The following is a 21,851-nucleotide window of genomic DNA, read 5'->3' as shown; positions in this document are numbered from 1 at the left end:
CTTGGAAGGCCCTGCTGCCCCTGGGGCCTGAGGCAGCCCAGGACCACATCCTCCCTGACCCTTTGTGACCCCACGCAGACCACTTTGCCTGTCTGGCCTTTGCTGAGTTCGCTCCATGAACCCCTACAAGTACCAGGCCTTGAACTGGGTGGGGCGGGGTAGGGTGTGGTAGGACAGGGGTGCATGGCCGGGGGGGACCTGGCAGGAGCCACGACTGCTCCCAAGAGGGCTGTGGGATCTGGCTGTCCAGGCCCACAGAGCCTTGCCTTTAGGTAGATGGGTGGAGGGAAAGGGCACAAGCTGGCCTTCCACCGCCTTTCTTCTCCAAGCAAGGCAAACTTCCAGCCTCTGGGCCTTTGTACTTGCCGTACCCAGGACAGGGCAGAGGAAAAGTGGCCATTCATGCCCAGCCCCGTATGTGGACTAGGGCTAGTGTATTCATAGGCAAGTTCCCGGCAGAAGACTCGCTGGACTGAAGTACAGGCACAGTACTTTAAGGAAGATTTGGCCAAACGGACTTCAGTAAGGGCTCTGGGATCTGTCCATTGCCCACCCCCCCACCCCCCCCCCCCCGCCCCGTGATGTGGCCTGTCCAGTGAAATTGTAATGACTCTCATCATTCTCATCCTCGTTTGATCCGGATGAGACTTGCCTGTCCCTCAGTGTGTTTTTTTTTTGGTTTTTTTTTTTTTTTTTTGGCGAACTGCCCATCCAAGGCATTGCCTTTTCAACTAGACCGTTTTTCCTACTAGGTTGTTGGCTTTTTATTATTGATTTGTAAAAGCTTGTTGCATAGAAGTCCTCTCTGTCAAGTGTTCCCATCTGGATGCATTTTGTCCACTGTCAGTGCGTTGACATCTCACAGGCACGTGCCATGGAGCTCTAGGGAGGCTGCGGGCAGGGCTGGGAGAGGTTGCCCCAGGTCCCGGCCTCTAGTCCCTCAGACAGGTACCGCTATTACTGTCTCTTAGAACCAGGAAGGACACAGATTTGTGAGCAGCAGGTCAGGATTCTATCATATGCAGTTCTGCCCGATTTTCGAGAGCTACAGCCCCTCACTCAGTGATGTGTGCGGGACCCATGACTGAACCAGGCCTGCGCCATTAGCCCCAATTCCGCCGGCCACCGTGGGAGCCCGGAGCCAGGAGGATGTGAATGCGCCCTTCCGCCTGGATGCCTCCGGAGCCACCGCTGGAGAAACTTAGAGCCACCGGTGGGGCGCGGAGGGGCGGTATTGGGGGCGGGGCCCTCCTGGAGGAAGTGCGGCTAACGCACGGCATTCTGGAGCCGGAAGTCGGGCGCACGCTGAGGTTTGGCAGTAATGGCGGTGGTGCGGGGCACCAAGCGGTAAGTTGAGGCTCTGAGGATCGATTCGGCTTTCCAGGGGACCCTTATATTCACAGGGGCTCTCCTTGAGCTTAAACGCGTTCCTGGTGCAGCAAGGCTGGGGCAGACCGGCCTGGCAGGGAGTCCTGATCCAGCTGTCGTAACCCGCAGGCGGCTGGCGGAGCTGACGGTGGACGAGTTCTTGGCTTCGGGCTTTGATTCTGAGTCTGAATCGGATTCCGAAGGAGCCCCAGAAGCGGAGACGTGGGCGGCGTGTGAAGCCGACCGGAGTGTGGATAAGCCAGGCGGAAGGCCCTCGTCCAGGTGAGGGGAGCGTTTCCCGCGGGACGTCTGTAAAGCCAGACGCTCTTCACCGTCCTGGCCCACCCGTCACGTGTATGCTGACCAGTCCTGGGGCCTGAGGATCGCTGACCCCTTCCCCAGACCCTTCGCCTCACCCATTCTTTCTTCCCGTGTTTGCTGAGGTTCTGTTCTGTGACAAACGTACATTGGTGAATAATAGGCCCTTTTCTGGTGTAGAGGAGCTCGCTCAGTCTCGGGTGATTCACGACGTGTGGTTTGTGAGAAGAAATGAGTGCGGCAAACAGGAAAAATAGAAGGGGTAGAGAAATGGGGAGCGTGTTGGGCACCAGCTGTTGCTGTGTTTAGTGGAGAAGGCCCTTTGAAGAGGTGGTAGTTGGACAGAGACTTGGGGGAGTAAGCCACGCAGGCGGGAAGAATGCTTTGGTATTTCATGCAGCAGGAACAGCCGAGCTCCTGAAGTGGGAGGGGGTCTGACACAGAGGTGAGTGTGTATGCAGGAGCGAGGGGGAGAGTAGTAGGAGGTGAACCAGGAGAGATGATAACGGGGTCAGATTTTGTAGACAGTTTATAAGACGTGCGCTAAAATGGGAAGTCATCTCAGGGTTTTGAGCTGTGAAGTCACGTCCTGTGACATGCAATTCAAGAGTCACTTGGGTTGCTGTGTTGAGAGTAGGTTGGAGGTGGTGGGTGTGGAGATAGGGAGAGACCACTGTGGTAATTGGGAGAATTGAGAGATGGTGTTGGTTTTTTTTTTTTTTTTAATTTTTTTTTTTTAACGTTTATTTATTTTTGAGACAGAGAGAGACAGAGCATGAACAGGGGAGGGGCAGAGAGAGAGGGAGACACAGAATCTGAAACAGGCTTCAGGCTCTGAGCGGTCAGCACAGAGCCTGACACGGGGCTCGAACTCACGGACCGTGAGATCATGACCTGAGCCGGAGTCGGACGCTTAACCGACCAAGCCACCCAGGCGCCCCGAGATGGTGCTGGTTTAACTAGGAGGCATGAGAGGCTCTGAAGGGCTTTTGCTAATTAGGTCTCATGGCACATTGCATGCTGGGTATGAGAGACAGAGGTTGTCTTTCACCTGAGTGCCTGTAAAGGTAGAGTTACCCACAACTGAGGTGGAGCAGAGTGCTGGCAGAGCAAGTTTGGGGGAAACCACAAGTTCAGTGTTGTATGTGGGTTTGAAATGGCAGGTGTTGAGGCAGTTGGCTGTGCGAGTGTGGAGTTTGGGGGAGAGAGAAATCTGCTGAAAACTTACTGCTGGAAATCCCCTACCTTGGTTGTGGGTAGCTATTGTGGAGAGAGCAGATCAAGCCCTGTAGTTTCCCTGTGGAGGCTGGCGAGCTTACAGTGTGGAGGACAGGAAGCCTTACCCCACGTCCCCTACTCCCCAGTCCTGTGGGCTATGCCTGTCCTGTGGACTTGACGACCCCTGCCTTCTCAGTCGGCGTAAAGGTCGTGCGTCTGAGCATAAGGACCAGCTCTCTCGGCTGAAGGACAAAGACCCGGAGTTCTACAAGTTCCTGCAGGAGAATGACCAGAGCTTGTTGAACTTCAGTGATTCGGACAGCACCGAGGACGAGGAGGAGCAGCTGCACACTCTGCCCGACACGTTGGAAGTGAGGGCTTAGGCAGAGCTGGTGGGGGCAGGGGCACACTTAGGGCCTCTGCATCCTGCTCCAGCCTGGTCCTCTGTGTCTGGTGCAGGAAGCAAGTGGGGAGGAGGAAGATTCGGATGAGGATGAGGTCCCCAGAGGACTGAAGGGGAAGAAAAGGGATTCTGCTCCTGTGACCCTAGCCATGGTTGAGAGGTGGAAGCAGGCAGCAATGGTGAGAAGTGGCATGGTGTGGGCAGCTGGACACCCCCCACCCCTTTAGGAGTCTGCCCTTGACTCATTTTAGTTACCTGGGTCTGTGGCAGACGGGAGGAGCCCCTTCTCTGAGCACCCACACTGGGGTCCTCTTCTGCACCAGACCCTCATGTGAAGGATGTCGCATGGTTCTGCCTTTATGCTAAGAGGCTCCAGGATTGCATTCTCCCCTTCGGTCAGAGATTCTAGGGGCTCTTTCTGCTCTCTTCCACTCAGTGTCTCTCTCGGGCTCCCTGTTCCCTGAAGTCTGTTGTGGGTTAGGACATAGTCTCTGCCTTTGTCAGGAGCTAGAGCCCTTCCTCCAAGGGTTTTACGTTGGTTTCTGCAGAGATAGGAAAGGACAGAAGGGAGAACCCTAGAAGCCACCTGGTGCCACCATCCAGATCCGGGACCTTCAGCCTCTCCCCTGAGCCAGGCTCCCTGCCCTTCCAGGAAGATTCTGGACTCTGGTTTTTTGTTGTTTTTCCCTGCACGCGGCTCAGCAACACTGCCTCCACCTCTGCTCCGTGTCTCAGAATGTGGGCGAGGGGTACCTTTCTGTCACAGCAGGTTTCTGGAGCTCTGGTTGCCTATTGCTCTGTCCAACACAGCTGACCGCTTCCCCAACGTTCTGGGTCCTCTTATCCCTAATTTAGCAACACCTTACTCCGAAGCTGTTCCATGAAGTTGTGCAGGCATTCCGAGCTGCTGTGGTCACCACCCAAGGAGACCAGGAAGGTGCTGAAGTCAGCAAATTCCAGGTCACGGACAGTGCTGGTGAGCTGGGGTGAGGGGACCTGGGATGCAGCGTCTCTGTTCTGTCTTCTGTCCTGTGAGTGGTATCTGTGGTCCCCTCATTGCAGTGTTCAACGCCCTGGTCACCTTCTGCGTTAGAGATCTTTTTGGTTGTCTCCAGAAGCTACTGTTTGGGAAAGCCCCCAAGGACAACAGCAGGTGAAAGGGAAGAGGGGAGGTAGGGGGGTGTGGTCAGGACCCCGCACTGGGGAAGGCAGAGGCCTTGTGATCTGGCAGTCCCCCTCTCGACCCAAGCAGCACAGAGGGATGCCGAAGACGGAACCAGGCCCTTTGCCGGGCTCCGGGGAGAGGCTGGGTGGGGCCGGTTGGGTGGCTTTGTCCTTCCTCCTTTCTGTTTTCCTTCTGAAAAGGTACGTTCTCTGCCCACAGTTCCTCGGGGGGCCCAGAGTGTGTGCTTGGCTTTGCACCACTAGTTCCTTAGGTCAGGATTCTCCCCTTTTCACTCTTTTTTTCCTCCTCAAGTGAATATTTCATCCACTCTTCTGCTGTTTGCTCTGGGGATGGTGTGTGTATCTGTAGGTAGGGGCCTCATCGAGGAAGCTGACAGGTGATGGTGGAGGGGATAGCCGTTGAGCGAGTGGGCAGCAAACACACGTGTCGTGAGTGGTGCTGGCATCGGCCAGGCACAGACTCTTGTGCGAAGGGGGCCGCTGCACTGGGAGAGCAGTCCCCGTGAAGGGTGGGGGGCTTTGGGGGGAGGTGTGTGGTGCGGGGGGGTTCGCTCAAGATGGGGTGGGCTTGGTCTCTCTGCAGGGTGCTGCAGCCGTCCAGTAGCCCGCTGTGGGGGAAGCTCCGGCTGGACGTCAAGGTCTACCTGAGCTCAGTCGTACAGGTGCAGTTCCAGCGGGGAGGGGGCCTCCTGTGTCCCGCGAGGCCTGGCTGAAGCCAGTGGTGTAGTCCTTCCTCGTGTCCCAGACGTGAGTGGGTTTGGGGCCTCGCTGACCCTCCTGCTTCCCCAGCTGGTGGCCTGCGTGACGGAGGCGACAGCAGCGGCGGCCGTGCTCCAGCATGTCAGCAGTTCCGTGCCGTACTACTTGACCTTTCCCAAGCAGTGCCGCATGCTACTCAAGGTACCCGGCTGTCTCCCTTTGGCACTGTGATCGGAGGCGCGCGTGGCCACCCCTCCAGCGTGCCCCGCTCCCAGCCAGAGTGGGGGTGGCATCTGCGCCCACCCCCCACCCTACGCCCTGCTGGGATTCTGTCAGCTCTCTGCCCTTGGTGCCGCAGGCCCGTCGTGTGAGGCAGCCGCTTTCTGACAAGAGCTGTAGCAAGACGAGCTTTTCTTGTCTTCTAACGTGCCTTTCTGCTTAACTGACTGAGCCACCCAGGTGCCCCCTAACGTGCCTTTCTGCATACGTGCCTAACACCAAAGCTGTGTTTCTGTGGTACAGCCTTCTTGGGGAGCCTCGTGTTACCTTTCACGTTTTTGTTACTTTTTCACTGAGGTGTAACCGTAGCTCTATCCTGAGGTGCTTTGGGAAGGGCTGTCTCCTAGCAGTGGCCACAGGGGCCTCTGGCTGGGCTTGGGGAGGCTGGGGCAGGCAGTGACGTCTCTCCTTCTGCAGAGGATGGTGATTCTGTGGGGCACAGGTGAAGAGACGTTGCGCGTACTGGCGTTCCTGGTCCTCGTCAGGGTCTGTCGGCACAAGAAGGCTGTCTTCCTGAGTCCTATCCTCAAGGTAGTGTGGACCCCTGGCTCCTGCCTCCGATGCCCCCCAGTCTGTGTCCATTAGAGTCTGGGTTGAAAGTCTTGGTCTGAGGTCTGGGCGGCTGCCTTTGTGGTCAGCTCCTCTTGCTGAGGCTGTGGCTCTGGGCTGACCCAGGCCATCACTGCAGTTCTCTCCCTAGGAAGTGGGGGACAGTGACAGGGATGGGAGCTCTTGGTCCTCTGGGGCTCCACATAGACTGCTCTACACAGCTCTCCCCTCAGCAGATGAGGACATCAGGTGTGGAGAGGGACAGGGACCCTGCTGCTTGGCTGCATGCCTGGGGTGATGTGTCCCACACAGTGACCCTCTAGAAACCCCTGCGTGGGCCTGGCCTATAGCTGCAGCTTTTCTAGCCCCTCCTTCCCAGTCCCTCCGTGGTCTCCTTGCCTCTTCCTGCAGTTATTCGCGCTGCGTTTTCCTTGGCACCGCACCCTCCCTATAAGTCTCCTGTTCCGTGCGCGGCAGACTTTGTGTGGGTATACGTGTGTGGCAGCTGAGCAGCAGAGGGCCCAAGGAGCAAGTGCCACGTAGGGGGAGGGGTCTGCAGCAGACGTGGCCAGCCGTGGCTCCCACTGAGGAAAGGCCCAGGTGTCTGGCAGCGGCTTGGAGCTGGGTAGCGGGTGCCCTGGCAGCTCGGGTGGCCCTGACTGGGATCTTTCTGGCAGCAAATGTACATCACCTACGTGAGGAACTGCAAGTTTACCTCCCCCGGCACCCTGCCCTTCATCAACTTCATGCAGCGGACCCTGACCGAGTTGCTTGCCCTGGACACTGGCATCGCCTACCAGCATGCCTTCCTCTACATTCGCCAGCTCGCCATCCACCTGCGCAATGCCATGACCACACGCAAGAAAGTGCGTGGTTGGGCTTATGGGGTGGGGGTTGGCATGCCCGGGGTCGGGCCCCACCCCACCGTATACTTAGGGCTCCACGGCTGAGGGGCTGGGACCTCCTGGAAGCCTCCGTATTCCTGTGTAGCCCTGGGGAGAGACAACCCAATGCCTTGGAGGGCTCAGGGCCCTTGCCGGTGGGGGCTTGGGGAACAGGTGGAGGGTGCGGGCAGCTCTGAGGGTGGGTCAGGGGAGGGGGTGGGGTAGGTGGTCGCCGCTGCTGCTGGCTGGGACCCCGTGCACACCGTGGGTGAGGGAGGGCTGGATCCTTCTGGGACCCCTGGGCTGACTTGGAAACGGACTTCACTCTGTGCCCAGGAGACCTACCAGTCAGTGTACAACTGGCAGTTCGTGCACTGTCTCTACCTGTGGTGTCGTGCCCTCAGCACTGTGTACCCCAGCGAAGCCCTGCAGCCCTTGATCTACCCCCTCTCGCAAGTGGTGATTGGCTGCATCAAGTGAGTCACGGATGGGCGGGGCCACCCTGAGGGCCAAAGGAGGTCAGGGCCAGGGTTATGTGGGCTGTTACGGGGTCAGGGTTGTACAGACTGTCTTTGGACAAGGTCATGGGAGGCTGGTTTAGAGGAGAGGGTTACACAGGGAGGCATCCTGGAGGGTCAGGAGGAGCTAGTTCTCCAAGGGTATGAGCCATCCCTGGGCCCTGGGGTCTGTTACTTGGCAGCACCTGTGGAAGGACCCGGGGTGGCGCCATCTGTGGCCCAGAGGCCAGCATGGGAGAATGCCCCAGATTCATGCATTCTGGGAGATGCTGGGTAGAAGGGACTATGTGCGGTTTGAAGGGAGTTTGGGTGTCTGTCTTACCATGGGGTTCTTGGGTAGCGGGTCTAGTACAACGCGCCACATTTCAGTTGTAACCATTGAGCTTTGGTTTCTGGGGGCAGAGAATGGAGGAGCCGCGTGTGCCCAGGTGGCTGCCTTTGTTAGCCAGGAGGGGTCGCCCCTGTGCTCCTGAAGGAGGAGCCTTGAAAGCAGGGAGCTGGGAAGAAAGCAAGCTTTGAATGAACCATCTCCCGCTGCTCTCCTCCTGCATTAAAGTGAGATTAAGTTAAAAGCCGCGTGGGATGTTCTCTCACCCGATAATTGAGTGAGGAGGCAGGTCCTTAAGACCCGGATTTTAGTCGGGGACTTTTGGTCTGCCCTGTTCTGTTTGGAGGAATCAGATAGGGCAGGTGTGGCCACTGACCCTGACAGAAGTGACCAAGAGGGGCCCTTCCTGAGGTTCGAGCCCCATGGGTGGAAACAGGTCATGGGGAGCCAGGCTGGGATGGTGAGGCTAGGGCCTCTGCTCACTCCTGCCTTTCCATGCCCCCAGGCTGGTTCCCACTGCCCGCTTCTACCCCCTGCGCATGCACTGCGTGCGTGCTCTGACCCTGCTCTCGGAGAGCACCGGCACCTTCATCCCAGTGCTGCCCTTCATACTGGAGGTGAGAGGGTGCCTGTCGCTTGGGGTGGGAGGGGGCAACACAGTGCCTCTGTGCTCTGCTTGGAGGCGCTCCTTGCTGCGCACAGACCGCCTATCCCGAGATGCAGTGTAACCCTCCTGAGTGCTGGTGTTCTCATCTGTAGAGGAGGTTTTATGAGGACATTGCTCTGTGCAGCGCCTTGCTACCTGCCCCAGCTGGGGTGTGTGTTGGCAGGCGAGTGGCAGGGAGGACAAGGACAGCTGCTCTGCAGGGCTGGCCTGAGGGTGCTGGTTTTAGGACACGCTTGAGTCTATTCCAGTGGGCAGGAGAGCTGGGCTGGAACCCTAGATCTGATTCCAGAGCTGCGTTTTTTTTGCATGCTCCTTTGTGTATGCGTGTGTCTGTGCGTGTCTGTGCGGATCTGTGTGCATGCTTGCATGCCCCGGGGGTTAGGCCCCACCCCACCTTATACTTAGGACTTCACATCTCCCTACTAGAGAGGCCCTTAGTGCCACCTGCTGGATGGGCCGGATTAGTGGCTCAATGTGGCCAGAGCTGTGGTCTGCACCGGTTTACCAAAGCAGGGGAGAGAAGGGAGCCCCTGGGGTTTCTCTTCTGATTTCGTGTTTTCTTTTTGCACAACCCTTGTATTGGTCCCTGTGTCAGCATGCCATAGACCGGCATGTCCTTTTTACATCCACAGGTGCAGGCCTGTCCTTTCCAGAGAAAATAAGTCACAGAGGCAGAAGGAAAGCTCTTTGCCCCCAGGGCGTTTTTGCCCTTGCCTCCCTGGGTGGGTGGGAAGGGGTGCTGAGAGCAGCCCCTGCTCCACCTCAGGCTGAGCCAGGCTAGAGAAAGGGCAGTGTTCCCCTAGGGAAACCTGTTATTAGCACAGTCATGGGTGCTTTTTATCTGGAGCTGTGCTGAGCTCAGCTGTGAAGCATCATCCTCTGCTCTGTGGTGTCTTCAGCATCGGCCACCCACCCCCCTCAGGACAACATCCTGGATCACCCCTGCGCGAGGGTGGTGAGGAGGGGCCAGGCATGGCTCCCACTCCACTATCCCAGGACAGCCTGCAGCCTTCGGACACGGGGAGGACTTCCCTGAGAGGCAGAGGCCGATGGGCACAGCCTGTGGTCTCTGTGGAGGATGAGGGGTTATGAGCTCCTCAGGCCCTTGCTGAGACCCTCTGGCCATTGGCATATCACTCCCAGGATGCAGCCTTGGGGTTGGGACCAGGCCTTGGGAATGCAGTCATGGGTGAGGATGTTGCAGTGTCAGTGACCCTGTACAGAAAGGACCTTTCTTTTGTTTCCAGACGCTGGTTCTTAGGGCTTCTTGGTCTGGTTTTAGGAGAGGGTCGGTAGCAGTGTGCACGGGTGTGCTTCTGGTCCTGCCCCCATTGGCCAGAATCCCGCTCTGCAATGAAGTGATGCCCTTGGAGCCCGGAGCTCTGGAAGGCAGGGGGTCTCTGGGGCCACAGGACTGGCACTGCATGTGGCTACCTCTCCCTGGTTTTGGGGCCTCTAAGGATCTGGGGTACAGATGGGGGGGGTGGGATACAGTGGGGCATGAGGCACAGCAGGCCAAGCTGAAGTGGCTTTGGGGACAGGTTTTCCAGCAGGTCGACTTCAATAAGAGGCCAGGGCGCATGAGCTCCAAGCCCATCAACTTCACTGTGATCCTAAAGCTGTCCAAGGTCAACCTACAGGAGAAGGCGTACCGGGTAAGGCTGGCCTCCAGGCCTCCTGTGGAGACGCTTGGGAAAATACCTTGGGCGGGGTCATGGCAGGATGTTCTAGGGCACCGAGGTCAGTGTACGGGGTGACGAGTCCAATTAGTGTGGACGGGAGGGGGCTTGCTGCCCTCCAGTCTGTGTGGGCCTTCATGGGGCTCTTGCGGGGGAGGTGGTGCTCCTTGGCCTCAGCCATATTGAGCCAGAGTGTGGCTTCCGGGGAGGCTGTGGAGGCACATCCTCCGATTTCCACCCTGATAGCAAGCAGGCGTGAAGAGGGCTGAGTTCTCCTTTCTTCTCCGCTGCCTCAGGATGGTCTGGTGGAGCAGCTGTACGACCTCACCCTGGAGTACCTGCACAGCCAGGCCCAGAGCATTGCCTTCCCCGAACTGGCGCTGCCCGCTGTGCTGCAGGTGTGTGCCAGCTGTCCGGCTCCCTCTTCCTTTCCCAGATGCCTTGATGGCGTGCTTCGTAGCAGATTAGGCTGTCTTCATGGGCTCAGCTTCCCACTGACACAGGGGCCAGAAGGAGGCATCCTTGTCACAGCCACACAGGGTCAGTAGCAGAGCCTAACCTGCTGCGGGGTTTCATGTTGGCGCTGCCTCATCATAGGTAGCACGAACATAGGGGTGTGGAGTCCTGAGGGGTGGGGTTGGCGCAGGCGAGTTAACGGGGACCCTCGGACTTGCTAGCTCCTCCCCAGGCCTGTCACAGCCCAGGGACCAGACCGACCAAGAATTCTCTTCTAGGAGTAGTCCTGGTGGAGCGGGCTGGACCCGGCCCCCCAGCCCTGGGTCAAGCTGGTCTCCTGACTGTATACTTTCCCAAATGGTCCCGCATGCAGGTTTGGGGCAGGAGGAAGTCCCGGTCAGCCTCAGCACCAACCCTGCCTCAGTTTTCCTTCAGGTGATACAAGGGTGGGGTTGGAGTCCTTTCTCTCACAAGTCCCTTCTGGGCCTGTCAGAGGTCCACTTGCTCTCAGCCTAGGTGTTTGCCATCTCAAGGAGGCAGGGGCCTTTCACGGGAAGGGCCAGGTCCTGTCCCTGATTCTGGTGGGCAGAGTCAGCTCCCCCAGCTGTAGGCCGGCTTGGTGAGTAGGGGTGGGCCGCCCGCACCCGAACTGCACCTGGTTCAGAGGCCCATCCAGACACATGTGGCCGTGTAGGCAAGGCTTTATTTCTGGACTCCAGGTCCCAGAATCATGGTCTAGAACATCGGTCAGCAAACTGTTCTGGCAGAGAGAGCTAAATGGTATTTTAGGCTTTACAGTCATGTGGTTTCTCACAACTGCTCAGGTCTCCTCTCTGAAGTATAAAAAATCCACAGAAATGCCTAAGTGAAGGAGTGTGGATGTGTATCAATACAGCTTTATTTACACAGACAGGCTGAGGGTGGGATGTGACCTGGAGGGTAGATCCATGCTGCCTGTTCCTCTGCCCGGCCCGTAGGGTGGGCCGTCTGCTCTCCAGCCCCCACAGGGCCCAGACAACAGGGGTCATGCGGCACCACGCTGCGGCCCCCACCCCACACCAACGTAACTGCCCCATTCCCCAACTGTGTGCCCTAGGGCTGTGAGACACATGTTTCCTGCTCCCCCATCACCTCCCTGTGGTCATGTGTGATCCCGGCAGATCATGGTCTGTGCCTGGACCTAGGCTGAGCACCGCGCCCCCCCCCCCCCCGCCCCACCCCTTCCTTTTGCAGTTGAAATCCTTCCTCCGGGAATGCAAGGTGGCCAACTACTGTCGGCAGCTACGCCAGCTGCTAGAGAAGGTGCAGGAGAATGCTGAGTATATCTGCAGTCGCCGCCAGAGGGCCTCCTTCGGTGTGGCTGACCAGCATGCAGTGGTCAGTTGGGAGCTGGTGTCTGGGTGGGTGGGGTGGGCAGCACTGCCTGAGGGCACTAGTCAGTGTAGGGCTGGGGTTTGGAGGTTTCCCCAGGGTGGACATGATCCTGAAACTCTCCCCATAGGACACCTGGGAGAAGCAGACCCGAGAAGAGGGGACACCTCTCACCAAGTACTATAGCCAGTGGCGGAAGCTGAGAGAGCGAGAGATCCAGCTGGAGATCAGTGGCAAAGAGCGGGTATGTCTGCAGAGGAGGTTCGGAGCGGGGATGTGGGCATGACCACCTGGTTTGTTCTGAGACCAGGGTCTAGCACCCTGGCTCTGACTTTAAGACCAGAGTGGGGAAGGGGGCTTGTGGGAGGAAATAGTCTCAGGGACGATGTCACCAGGACGGTTGGGGCCTGTTCCCAGCTGCAGCCCGTCCTGGGGCTGCTCTGGAGGGGCAGACATCATGCATTACTGGGTGACCAGGGGGCTTCTCTCATGACCTCCAGGAGGAGGTCCTTACGCCTTGTCAGGCCTTACTGGGCTGGGGATTTTGGGGGAATAAGTGGCCAGACTGACCTTATTTCTCAGGCCAGCCTGTGGACACCAGGAGGGCAGGCAGGGAGGGGCAGGAGGAGCTGTGCCAGTGGGTGTGGCATGGTGTGACTTGAGGGGACAGTTTCGTGCTGAGTGGCATGCCTGTGACTGTATCCCTGTCCTGGTATCACGGGTCTGCCATCCCATGACGTGATGGCTAAAGACGTGGAGACACAAAGGTGGCGGGGGCGGGGGGGGGGGCTGTAGCTGGGCCTTCAGCCAGTGGGTGTAACTATGCTTTTGATGGTACTTAGTGGCCAGTGTGCGTGGCTGGGGCCCCCTCACCTGCCTGGCAGGGTGGCTGTCCAGGCGTCCTACCCGGCGATGTCTACCAAGTTGGCCAAGCAGAGTCTGTGTGGGGGACGGGTTGGGAGGCAAGGCCTGAAGGGAAATGGAAAAGGGAATAGGATGCTGGGTTTGGGTAAAGTCTGTCTTTGGGAATGGGAGGGAGGGACAGTAGCTGCGGTCAGGGCTCTTGCTGCATGACGCATGATGTGACCCAGCTGTGGCTGTGAGCTAAGCCTTGAGGTGGAGGGTGGGGCCCGGGGCCGAGACGTGGTGGGTTGGGGATTGGGCCAGGTGGGTTCTCTCATGGCCACCAGACCACCCTCACTACTCTGGTTTTGGGTCTTTCCAGCTGGAAGACCTGAACTTCCCAGAGATAAAGCGGCGGAAAGTGGGAGGCAATAAGAATGAAGACAGAGTGGAATTTAAGGACCTCTTTGATCTGGACAGTGACGAGGAAGACAGTGCCATGGATTTCTCGGAGAGAGGTAGGGGCCTGGGCTCCTGAGCCTGAGCTCCCTGTGGGGAAGGGGTAGGTGGCCCTGGAAGGCTTCCTGACACATCTCGTGGAACCAGAAGGGGGTGCCTGCTTCCCCCTGGCTGCTCACGTTTGCGGTGTGCCTTCTCCCACCACTTCACTTGCTTTGAGGTGAGGGCCTCCCAGAGTTGGGACACGTGTCCCAAGACCTTATTCCCTCACCTGTACTATTGGCTGGACACTTCTGAATCCTTTCCACCTGTACGAAGGGGGCCTGAGGGAAGGGTGGGTGGGTACGGGGTTCTGAGCCTGGCCCACACTCCTACATTAGCTGTCCCCAGTATGTATTTGCTGGTGGGCTTACTCCCATGGGCTCTTCTTGGTCCCCAGGGATGCCTGGGTCCCCGAGAGCTTGGCAGAGGGTAGAGGAGGAAAAGGAGGAGGAGGATGGCAGCCTTAGCAGCCAAGAGGAAATCAGCAATTCAAAGGGTGAGTGATTCCTGGGAGTGAGGGGTGGTGCTGTGGCCCTTTGAACCTGTCTGTTCAGGAACCCAAGGCTGTCATGGGCGGCACTTCGTCGGTGGGTGGGTGGGGCCATTGGGTGGGAGAATGGCTCTAAGCTGGGCTCACACCCCTCCTTGAGGTTGCCACGCCAGCTGCTCCGTTCCCGCTGGCTCTGGCAGCCAGTAACAGTGGCACCAATAAATTAATTAGGGCTGTGATTAATTAGTGATGAGTAATCTCCAAGGCTGGCTTCTTCCTGATAAAGCAGAACTTATGTAGCCTCGGTCTCTCCCTGCAGATGGAGACCCAGACACAGAGGTGGGGCTGCACCTCGGGGAGCTGTGGCGGCTGGCCCAGGGACCAGAGGATGAGTTGGAGGAGCTACAGCTCTCTGAGGAGGATTGAGGGCTGCCGGCCTGGGGCGGGGCCTGCGGGGACTGCCGTGCAGTGTTCCCACCTTACCAGGCAGCCAGGCTTGTGTCTTCTTGGCCGGTGCTGAGACCCGAGGCCAGGGCCTGCGCGGTGCGGGGGAGGGCAGTAGATGGTGGACTGGGCTTTATTTTCGCAACATGAAAGACCAGAAAGTACCGAGCCCTGTGCAGATCCCTGGAGTGGCGGCTGTGGGGATGGAAACCAGCACCGTGGAGCCTGCCCACAGTGCATACCGCACTGCTGGGTTAGATACATCAGCCCCGTGAGGGAAGCTGGTCTGGAGTGGGACTCTGCCCTGACCTCTCACCCGATGGCAGGATGCTGAGAATCTCGCAGAGAACTGTCCCGGTTCCAGAGAGAGCCAGCAGGCATGGCCAAGGCCAGTGTGGCATGATGTGCCTTCTCCGCCTCCTCTGTCATTCTTTGGTTTGTCTGCAGGTACCCAGGATGCAGAGTCCCTGTGCCTGGGCTCAGGTTTGGGTCCCCAGGCTGTCTGCACCTGACTCTACTCCCGGAAAGTTTCAGAAACTCTTTTCCTTTGATGTCATGTTTTCCTTTAAAAAAATCTTTGTTTTTGCATCCAAAACCAAAAGGAAGAGAAGCTGTGGAGTGGGTCCTTTGTATCAGAGCTGCTGGCACCGAAGGGCTTAGGGATTAGGGTGGTCCACCCACCAGGTTAGCACAGAGGCTGGGAGGGGTCTGCAGGCCCTGGGAGTAGAGCCACAGTTCCATTCTCTTGCTTGGGCGAGGCTCTCCCAGCAGGGGGGTGCCCCCCACCATAGGGGGAAGGGGCCAATGCTGGGGACAGGGCCTGCTCTCCAGAGGTGAGCTCCCGCTCTGGGGCCCGTAGTGTTGGTGGCTGCAGTGGCAAAGCCACAGGGAAGCTGGCCATGTAGAAGACTCGGCCCAGGCGCTTGGCCACCTGCGGAGAGATGGGCCTGGGTGGGGGGGCCTTCTGGGTTGCTGGCCTGCAGCCACAAAGAGCCTCAGTGCTGACCCACCATTGTGTGGAGACTGCTGCCCCCAGCTGGCACTCACCTGGGCCCGGATCTTGAGAGCAGGCCCGAGCTTCAGCCCCATGGTGGTCAGGAGGTGCTCCTCTGTCAGCAGGGGCAAGGTCTCCCCGTCGATCCCCTGTTCTCTGAAGACCTGGGGACGGGCAGAGGTCCGGGCCTGAGTGCTGGGACCAGTGCCCGCCCGCCCTGCTGAGTCCCTCCAGCCCGCCAAATACTGAGTGTCTGGGGTTGCCCCAAGGCTTTCCAGCGAGAGCAGGGCCAAGGGAAGCTGCTGGCACAGTGTGCCAGAAAAGCTTGCAAATGGAAGGAAGGTCTGTGTGTTGAGCGTGTACGTGCCAGTGTTGGAGGCAGAGGCACTGATGCGGCACAGGGCAGGGGGAAGCATGCAACAGCATCCCCCTCCTCCCCACACACTGTTGAGGAGGGGAGATGGGGAGGGGCGGGGAGAGGCGCTCGGAACCATCTCAGGAAGGTGTCCCCCCACCCCCCCTCACCGGTGCATATTCTCCACAGCCAGAAAGGCCCCCCACAAAGCTGCAGACATCGTCCACTGTCCACTTGCTGAGGTCCTCAGGGGCTGTGGCCTCCTCCCCATCCATGAAGAGTCCCCCCATGGTGCCTGGGTTGGGGGGGGGGTGGTATTACTAGGACTATGGCCAGCTCTTTCCTAGGCTCCCACCCCTGTCTGCTGACCTTTGCCCAAAATGTTCAGAGATGTTGGACTGAACACTAAAAAGGATTTTTCTTCCCATGGACACCCTCCCTAAGACCCAGGGCGTGGTGGTGGGGGGGGGGGGCGCAGAAGGGGAGCTAGGATTCTTTACACCCCATGGAGGGATCTAAAGCATGGAGAGGGGATGCCCACCTGTGTGGAAGTAGGGGCTGACGGCGTAGGGTAAGCCCAGGGGCAGTGGAGGGGGCAGCATGGACCCTGAGAGAAGCCCCTTCCCCTCAGGGCTGGCCCCTCCAGTTGGGGCTTGGCCCAGGGTGGGGCCCTGGCCCCCGGCGGCCACCATCTCAGGGTCCTCTCCTTCTGAATCCTTTGGGGGCTCATCCTCAGAGCCATCTTGTGCCCAGAGCCCAGCCCCCGTGGTCTCCTTGGACTCACTGGAGTGGGCTGAGGCAGGGCTGGGTCCCCCCTTCCGAGGGGCTCGGCGGACAGGCTCCCGGGGAGGGGTGGGTGGGCCGGGGCCCGGGGGTCCCTGGGGGGGCAGGGCCAGCAGCGGCGCGGAGCTGTGTCTCAGCACCAGCATGGCCCCGCGCCGCTGCAACTCCTCGGCGCCGTCGGCGGGGCGCAGGGTGGCTTCGGGCGCCAGCAGCTGCGGCCGGTGCGCGCTCTCCAGCTCCTTCTGACGCAGCAGCTCTGCCGACATCTCCAGTCTGGACCAGGAAAAGCAGACAGTAGTGTGGGTCATGTGGCTCGGCAGGGCCACCTCCTCCTCACCGGTCGCCACGGCACCTACCGGGCCAGGTTCTGCTTCCGCAGGAGCTCCTGCTGCCGGGCGAGCATCTCCGCCTGGGCAGGGGGCAGGAAGCCGTAACCTGGTGGGAAGGGGACAGACCACGAGGCCAGGTGGCCGAGTGGTCTAGGGCCGCCCAAGCCCACCTGGTCCGTCCTTGGCTTGGGCAGGGGCGAGGGTTGGTACTACGGAAGCCCTCGTGGAAACCGGGTCGGTCATAGGCAAACCCGGGTGCACCCACACCAACGGCCTCCCGGCGTGCGCGCTCACGAGCCCCTTAGGACAGGGTCGCGCACCCGCCTACTCCTCACCTGGGGTCTGGCACAGGGCCGAGGGCACCCCCAGAAAGGGAGGCCGAAGGTGGGGGCCCAGGGCGATGTGAGGGGCATTCTGGGGCGACAGCAAGGGGGGCGGCTGCGACAGTTCCCTGTGGACGACGGGGCGGTAAGAGTGCGCGTCGCAGGCCCCGGCCCCGCGCGCCCCCTCTATTCCCGTAACTGCCCTGCGCCCCACCCCCCTTGCCGCCGCCGCCTCTACTAATTGCCGGCCCCGCGGGCGGTCGATGCACCGCTCGTTACGGCTCCGGGTCGCGCGCCGCCCCCGCCCCCGGCTGGCGGCGCCAATTAATCTCGGCGGCGGCGCGGAGGCGCTGACCCGGCGGGCGGCGGCGACTGCAGCGGTAATTACCGCGCGGGGCGCGCCGGGCCCCCGCCTCCCCGCTCCCCACGGACCCTGGGCGGCTAGGGGGGCGGGGGCGCAATTAGCTGCAATCCTGGAGGCGGTGGAGGCAGCTGCAAATAGCGCTCCGTTGGGGGGGGGGGGCGGTGCGGCGGGGCTGGGGGCTCGGCGTTGTTGGGGGTTGTACCCTGGGGCCCGGCTGGAGACCACCGAGAGCCGCCACAGCCCTTCCCGCCCCTTAGCTCACTCACCCCTTGGCCTCTGCAGGTGGACGGAGGGAGGGAGGGAGGGAGAGCGGGCGGGGGGGGGGGGGGGGGGGAGGGCTCCCTTCCCCAGCTCTCGGCTGACTTCAAGGTTTCCAGGCCTCGCACTGCTCCCATCTTCTGCCTTCTGCCCCCTCCACACCCTCCTCTCCACGGACTCCCCCAATCTGCCTCTAGCCCCCACACCTACCTGTTGGGGGAGCAAAGCCCTCAGCTGTTTCTGGAGCACCTGGATTCAGCCAGTCCCACAGTTGCTCAACAGAAAGTGCCATCACCCTTAGCACCCTGCCCAGAGGAGGGGTCACCCCCCCCCCCCATTCTATTCCAGGAGTGTTCTAGGCCTCTGACCAACTCGGGGGTCAGACCATGAACCTAGGGCCAGCACACTGCCTGGCACACTTTCTGTACCAACATGGCTGCGTGTGACTGTGGGGGGGAGGAGAGTGTGTGCACGACTGAGGGCAGATGCAGGCTGTGGATGTGACCTGCAGAAACCAGGTGCTGGGTGTATCTGAGAAGCCAGCAAAGAGAATATGGGGCCTTTTCTGATGTGGGCACCCAGTACCTCTCTGAGAAGGATGGGGTGCCAGCTGGCATGGCGCCCTCTCGGTGCTGAGCCAGGCCCTGCTTTCGGCGCTGACCTGCCGTGGATGAGGGTAAGTGGACTTCCAGGCCACTGGGGCTCCTCACAGATGCTGCTGCCACCTCTTGCCGGACCCTCAGGAGATCTGGGGGGGTTGGGGGGGTGGGGATGGTCAGTGGTGGTCTAGAGGCCAGACTCCCCCAGGGCTGGTGAACATAGGACACTGGCCAAGGACACCAAGAAGACCAGGTGCCGATGAGAGCGTGTCCTCAGAGCGACCTTGCCGTTTGGTCATGGGGACGGAAAGATGAACAGAAGGCCACAGGGCAGGGGAGACCAAACCCTTAACAGTGCCGCTAGCTTTGTATGGCGCTGGGAGTGGGGGTTGGGAGGCACCCACCTGTATTGAGAGAGGGGCAGGTTAGCATTGAAAGCGATGTGGGGATGCCAGTAACCAAGATGCAGTGGGACGGAGGGGAAGGCCTCCCTTTCAGGGGATTCTGTGGCCTCTGAATGTTGATATTGACAGGAGTTCAGAGGTTATGGAGATCAAGGCTGCAGGGGGCCTTGAGGGATGGTGTTGTGCAAAGACCCAAGAGTGAGGGATCCTCAGGCAGGCCTGCTCCTGGAGGCGTGGGGATGGGTCTCCAGCCCTGGACAGACGATGCCCAGGTGACTTCCTTCCCGGTAACACTCCGTGCACACTCGAGGAGTCTAGCCCTCTGCTCCCCATCCGGGTCCCTCCATCCTGCTCGGCCGGGCCTCTGAGTCTTCCCCCACTCCCACCGTCACCCTCCCCACCCCCCCATCCCCCCCCCCCCGCCCCCCGCCCTGCACAGCCCCAGCCGTGGCCGCCGCCGCCGCCTGTTTATAAATTAATTACCCGAAAAGCGGAGGTGGGCCCTGCCCGGGCCGGGTGCCAGCCCGCAGAGCCCAGCCGGCGCGGCCGCCTGCATCGATCCCAGCGGGGCCCCTCGCCCCCGCGCCCGCCCGACGGCCTCGGTTATTTACAGTCGGCTCCGCGGCGGGGGCGGCGGCGCAGGGCCATGATTGACAGCCCGGCTCCCGGTGCTGCTCCCCGGTGGCCGGCGCCCCCTCCCCCGCGCAGGCCAGCCGAGCGGGCCCCAGGCAGGGCAGGGAAAGCAATTAAAAAGGAAGATTTTTAAATTATTAACATTTGGTGAATTATTCAGGCTCTCGGTGCCTGACTGCCCTGGGGGACAGTGCCTTGTGTAAGGAGAAGAAATCCTGCCCCCTTTCCCAGCACCCCTCACCCACCTCCAGCCAGAAAAGCCAAGCTAGCGGCAGCACCGTGGGCTGGGGTCTGCCAGGCCAAGGTGCAGCTGGTCAGGGTGCCAGATGGTGGGTGGGTGAGGTGTGTCCATGAGAGGCAGGAAGGACAGATGGACAGAGCACAGGGTGGGGAACCGGGTGGGGCAGGGTCCCCGCCTCCAGCTGGAGCTTCTCCTGAGCACCAGTGAGGTCCTGGTAGCCACATCCCAACTGCCGCCCATCCTGCCTTCTGGATGTCCTAGCCTGACTACTCCCTTCCTCTTGGCCCCTCCCACCTAGAGACCCAGGCTGACCCCCCCCCCAGGTGAGGTGGCTAGCACAATCGCACACATGGCCCTGACAGCTGGAGTAGGAAGGACTACAGCATATACACCCGGGGACAAAGAGAAGCATGTACTGGAGAGAGGCAGGTGGGCCTGGTTCAGTCCCCACCTCCCACTCTCACCGGGGTTCACCTCAGACTCTGTTTTCTGTGTCTGTGAAATGACAGTGTTTGCGTGTCACAAGTGAGGCATGGCTCTGCTAGACAGTCTGGGAGACAGTGGGGTATGCAGGTGGGGGATCCCCCACATCTGCCCAGGCAAGTGGCTGCCTGGGCAGAAGGGGAGGAGAGTGACTCCTCATTGCCCACCTACAAGGGGCCTGTAGGGACCGAGGGGCCTACAGACCCACATCCAGACCCAGATTTGGTCTTAGCAGCCAAAGACCCCAGGGCCTCTTTTCACACTGAGCAGAGGCCTCCAGGGATAGTTAGAGCCTAGCACATGTGGGTATACACTTGGTGGGGGATCGTGCTGTGGGGAGGGGGCACATACCGTGGCTGGGGAGGCCCAGGTGGTAGAGACGCTGCGGGTCCTCAAAGGTGCCGGCCTCACTCAGGGCAGACACAAGCCGGCGGTAGTGATCCTCAGGGGCCATGCTGGGCCCTAGTTCTGGCAGCAACAGAGTCTCTGTGTTGGGAGGAGCATAAGGTAAAGGGATTCTCCTTCAGATGCCACCATGGGAGAGAAGCAGAACCTCCCCTCTTAGACCCTGCTGTGGGGCTGATTTTGCCGTGGCAGGGTCTGAGTTACCCCCTCCCTCCTCTGGGACCTGTCCCTCCACCTTGAAGTTGAGTTCCCACCTTGGGGTGGCTTGCTTCGTGCCTTCTTCTCCAGTGGGCACTCACCGCTGACGTGGGGGGTGCGGCCTGGCCTCTTGCCCAACAGGTCACCTGGGGGAGGGTAGAGTGAGCCCCGCCCTGTGTCTCAGGGCTTGGAGGGGATGGAGGCTGGGAAGGCCAGGGGCAGGGAGGGACCCAGCCCAGGCCTCGGTCCCTGCCAACCTCAGCTCAGAGCCTAGCACACGTGGGTAGGGGATCGTGCCATGGGGAGGCCCAGGTGGTAGAGATGCTGGGGAACCAAATCCATCATTGCTCAGGTGCCCTTGGATCCTGGCCAGGTCAAGGCCTTTCCCAGCCCAGGCTCCCAAAGGACATCTTGCCAGGCTTTGGACAGGTCAAGGGACAGTTCTGATCCTGGGCTTTGGGGTATGTGTGTATGTGACAGGAGGTTTGTGGTAACAGCTCAGGTGGCAACTCAGGCCCCCACAGGCACCCTGCTGCCCCTACCCAGCCAGATTAGTCTCCTGTACAAAGTAATGGCCCCTCCTGGTCATTCTGCTAAAGGGGAATGGAAGGCTTTGGTTTAGACCGGAAGCCACTTTACCTCCCCTATCCTCTACCTGCTCAGGGAAGTCCCTAGGCAGCAGGCCCCCAAGGCCACCTTGAAGCCTCCAAGGTCAGGCACACCTGCCATACCAACTCCTGGGTACCTCCACCAAGGCCACACCCCTCACTGCCCTCAGAAGGCCTGAGCCAGCACCCTGGCCTTTCCGGCCACACACCTGCCTACCTGCCTAGCTGGGCTCTGAGCTCCTGAGGGCACCCCTGAGCAGTCTCACCTGCTCTACACAGCCTGGCCATAGTAGTGGGGGGAGGGGCAGCCCCACTTCTCTCCCGAAGGCCTCTCTCAGGTCCTACATCTAAAACATACTCATCTGTCTCCCCAAGGCAGCCCCTTTCCATCCCAGGCCCTAATCCCTCCTTCCTGAGCTCAGGGCCTGGGGTGGGGGTCTCTGCTGAACAGCTCAGCAGATGCCCTGCTCTCCTGGGACCACCCCAGTGCTGGCCTCCAGGCCAGATCCTGTGCTCTGGCCCCCTCTCTGACCTGAGAGGCCGCCTGGGTGGGTGGGGTGAGGGGGCTACCCCCTCTGTGAACCAGGCCTGCCATGACACCTCAGCAAGGCAGGCTTCCCAGAAGCCTAATTCCCAGAGCCTAATTCCTTTCTCTTATTCCCTTAATCTGTCAT

At 60.1% G+C, this 21,851-nt stretch overlaps 2 protein-coding genes across 11 annotated transcripts in view; one reads left to right on the top strand and one right to left on the bottom strand.

Annotated features, from left to right (window-relative positions):
• The first annotated feature begins 1,233 nt into the window (after nucleotides 1–1,233).
• Nucleotides 1,234–14,810, top strand: NOC2L (NOC2 like nucleolar associated transcriptional repressor). 2 transcript variants are annotated; one of them, XM_086715311.1, is made up of 19 exons: nucleotides 1,234–1,347; nucleotides 1,498–1,650; nucleotides 3,101–3,275; nucleotides 3,364–3,486; nucleotides 4,166–4,283; nucleotides 4,370–4,460; nucleotides 5,076–5,154; nucleotides 5,282–5,392; nucleotides 5,888–6,001; nucleotides 6,697–6,885; nucleotides 7,240–7,379; nucleotides 8,255–8,366; nucleotides 9,958–10,071; nucleotides 10,392–10,493; nucleotides 11,785–11,928; nucleotides 12,053–12,166; nucleotides 13,148–13,283; nucleotides 13,664–13,762; nucleotides 14,076–14,810. In XM_086715311.1, exons 1-19 carry the CDS (start codon nucleotides 1,322–1,324, stop codon nucleotides 14,180–14,182), a joined length of 2,247 nt encoding a protein of 748 aa, XP_086571437.1. In that variant the 5' UTR covers nucleotides 1,234–1,321; the 3' UTR covers nucleotides 14,183–14,810. The 2 variants fall into 2 exon arrangements, with proteins under 2 accessions (XP_086571437.1, XP_025767995.1); XM_025912210.2 differs by having other exon boundaries at nucleotides 4,163–4,283.
• SAMD11 (sterile alpha motif domain containing 11) overlaps nucleotides 11,418–21,851 on the bottom strand; it is a 24,242-nt gene continuing 13,808 nt past the window's right edge. For 3 of the 9 annotated variants that reach the window (XM_086715302.1, XM_086715309.1, XM_086715310.1), the window contains exons 6-14: nucleotides 20,626–20,715; nucleotides 20,318–20,452; nucleotides 18,192–18,354; nucleotides 16,997–17,112; nucleotides 16,689–16,767; nucleotides 16,091–16,605; nucleotides 15,720–15,844; nucleotides 15,248–15,358; nucleotides 14,318–15,131 (exon numbers count right to left, since the gene is read on the bottom strand). In XM_086715302.1, coding sequence (XP_086571428.1) covers nucleotides 14,886–15,131; nucleotides 15,248–15,358; nucleotides 15,720–15,844; nucleotides 16,091–16,605; nucleotides 16,689–16,767; nucleotides 16,997–17,112; nucleotides 18,192–18,354; nucleotides 20,318–20,452; nucleotides 20,626–20,715 — 1,580 coding nt within the window. In that variant the 3' untranslated portion in view covers nucleotides 14,318–14,885. Of the gene's footprint in view, nucleotides 15,132–15,247; nucleotides 15,359–15,719; nucleotides 15,845–16,090; nucleotides 16,606–16,688; nucleotides 16,768–16,996; nucleotides 17,113–18,191; nucleotides 18,355–20,317; nucleotides 20,453–20,625; nucleotides 20,716–21,851 lie in introns of all 9 variants that reach the window. The other 6 variants (XR_015254356.1, XM_086715303.1, XM_086715305.1 and 3 more) reach the window with 6 other exon arrangements.

This window comes from Puma concolor, chromosome C1 (genome assembly GCF_028749965.1).
Source record: "Puma concolor isolate L17-30 chromosome C1, mPumCon1.1.hap2, whole genome shotgun sequence".
NCBI lineage: Eukaryota > Metazoa > Chordata > Mammalia > Carnivora > Felidae > Puma > Puma concolor.
This window is presented reverse-complemented; position numbering and strand designations above follow the sequence as displayed.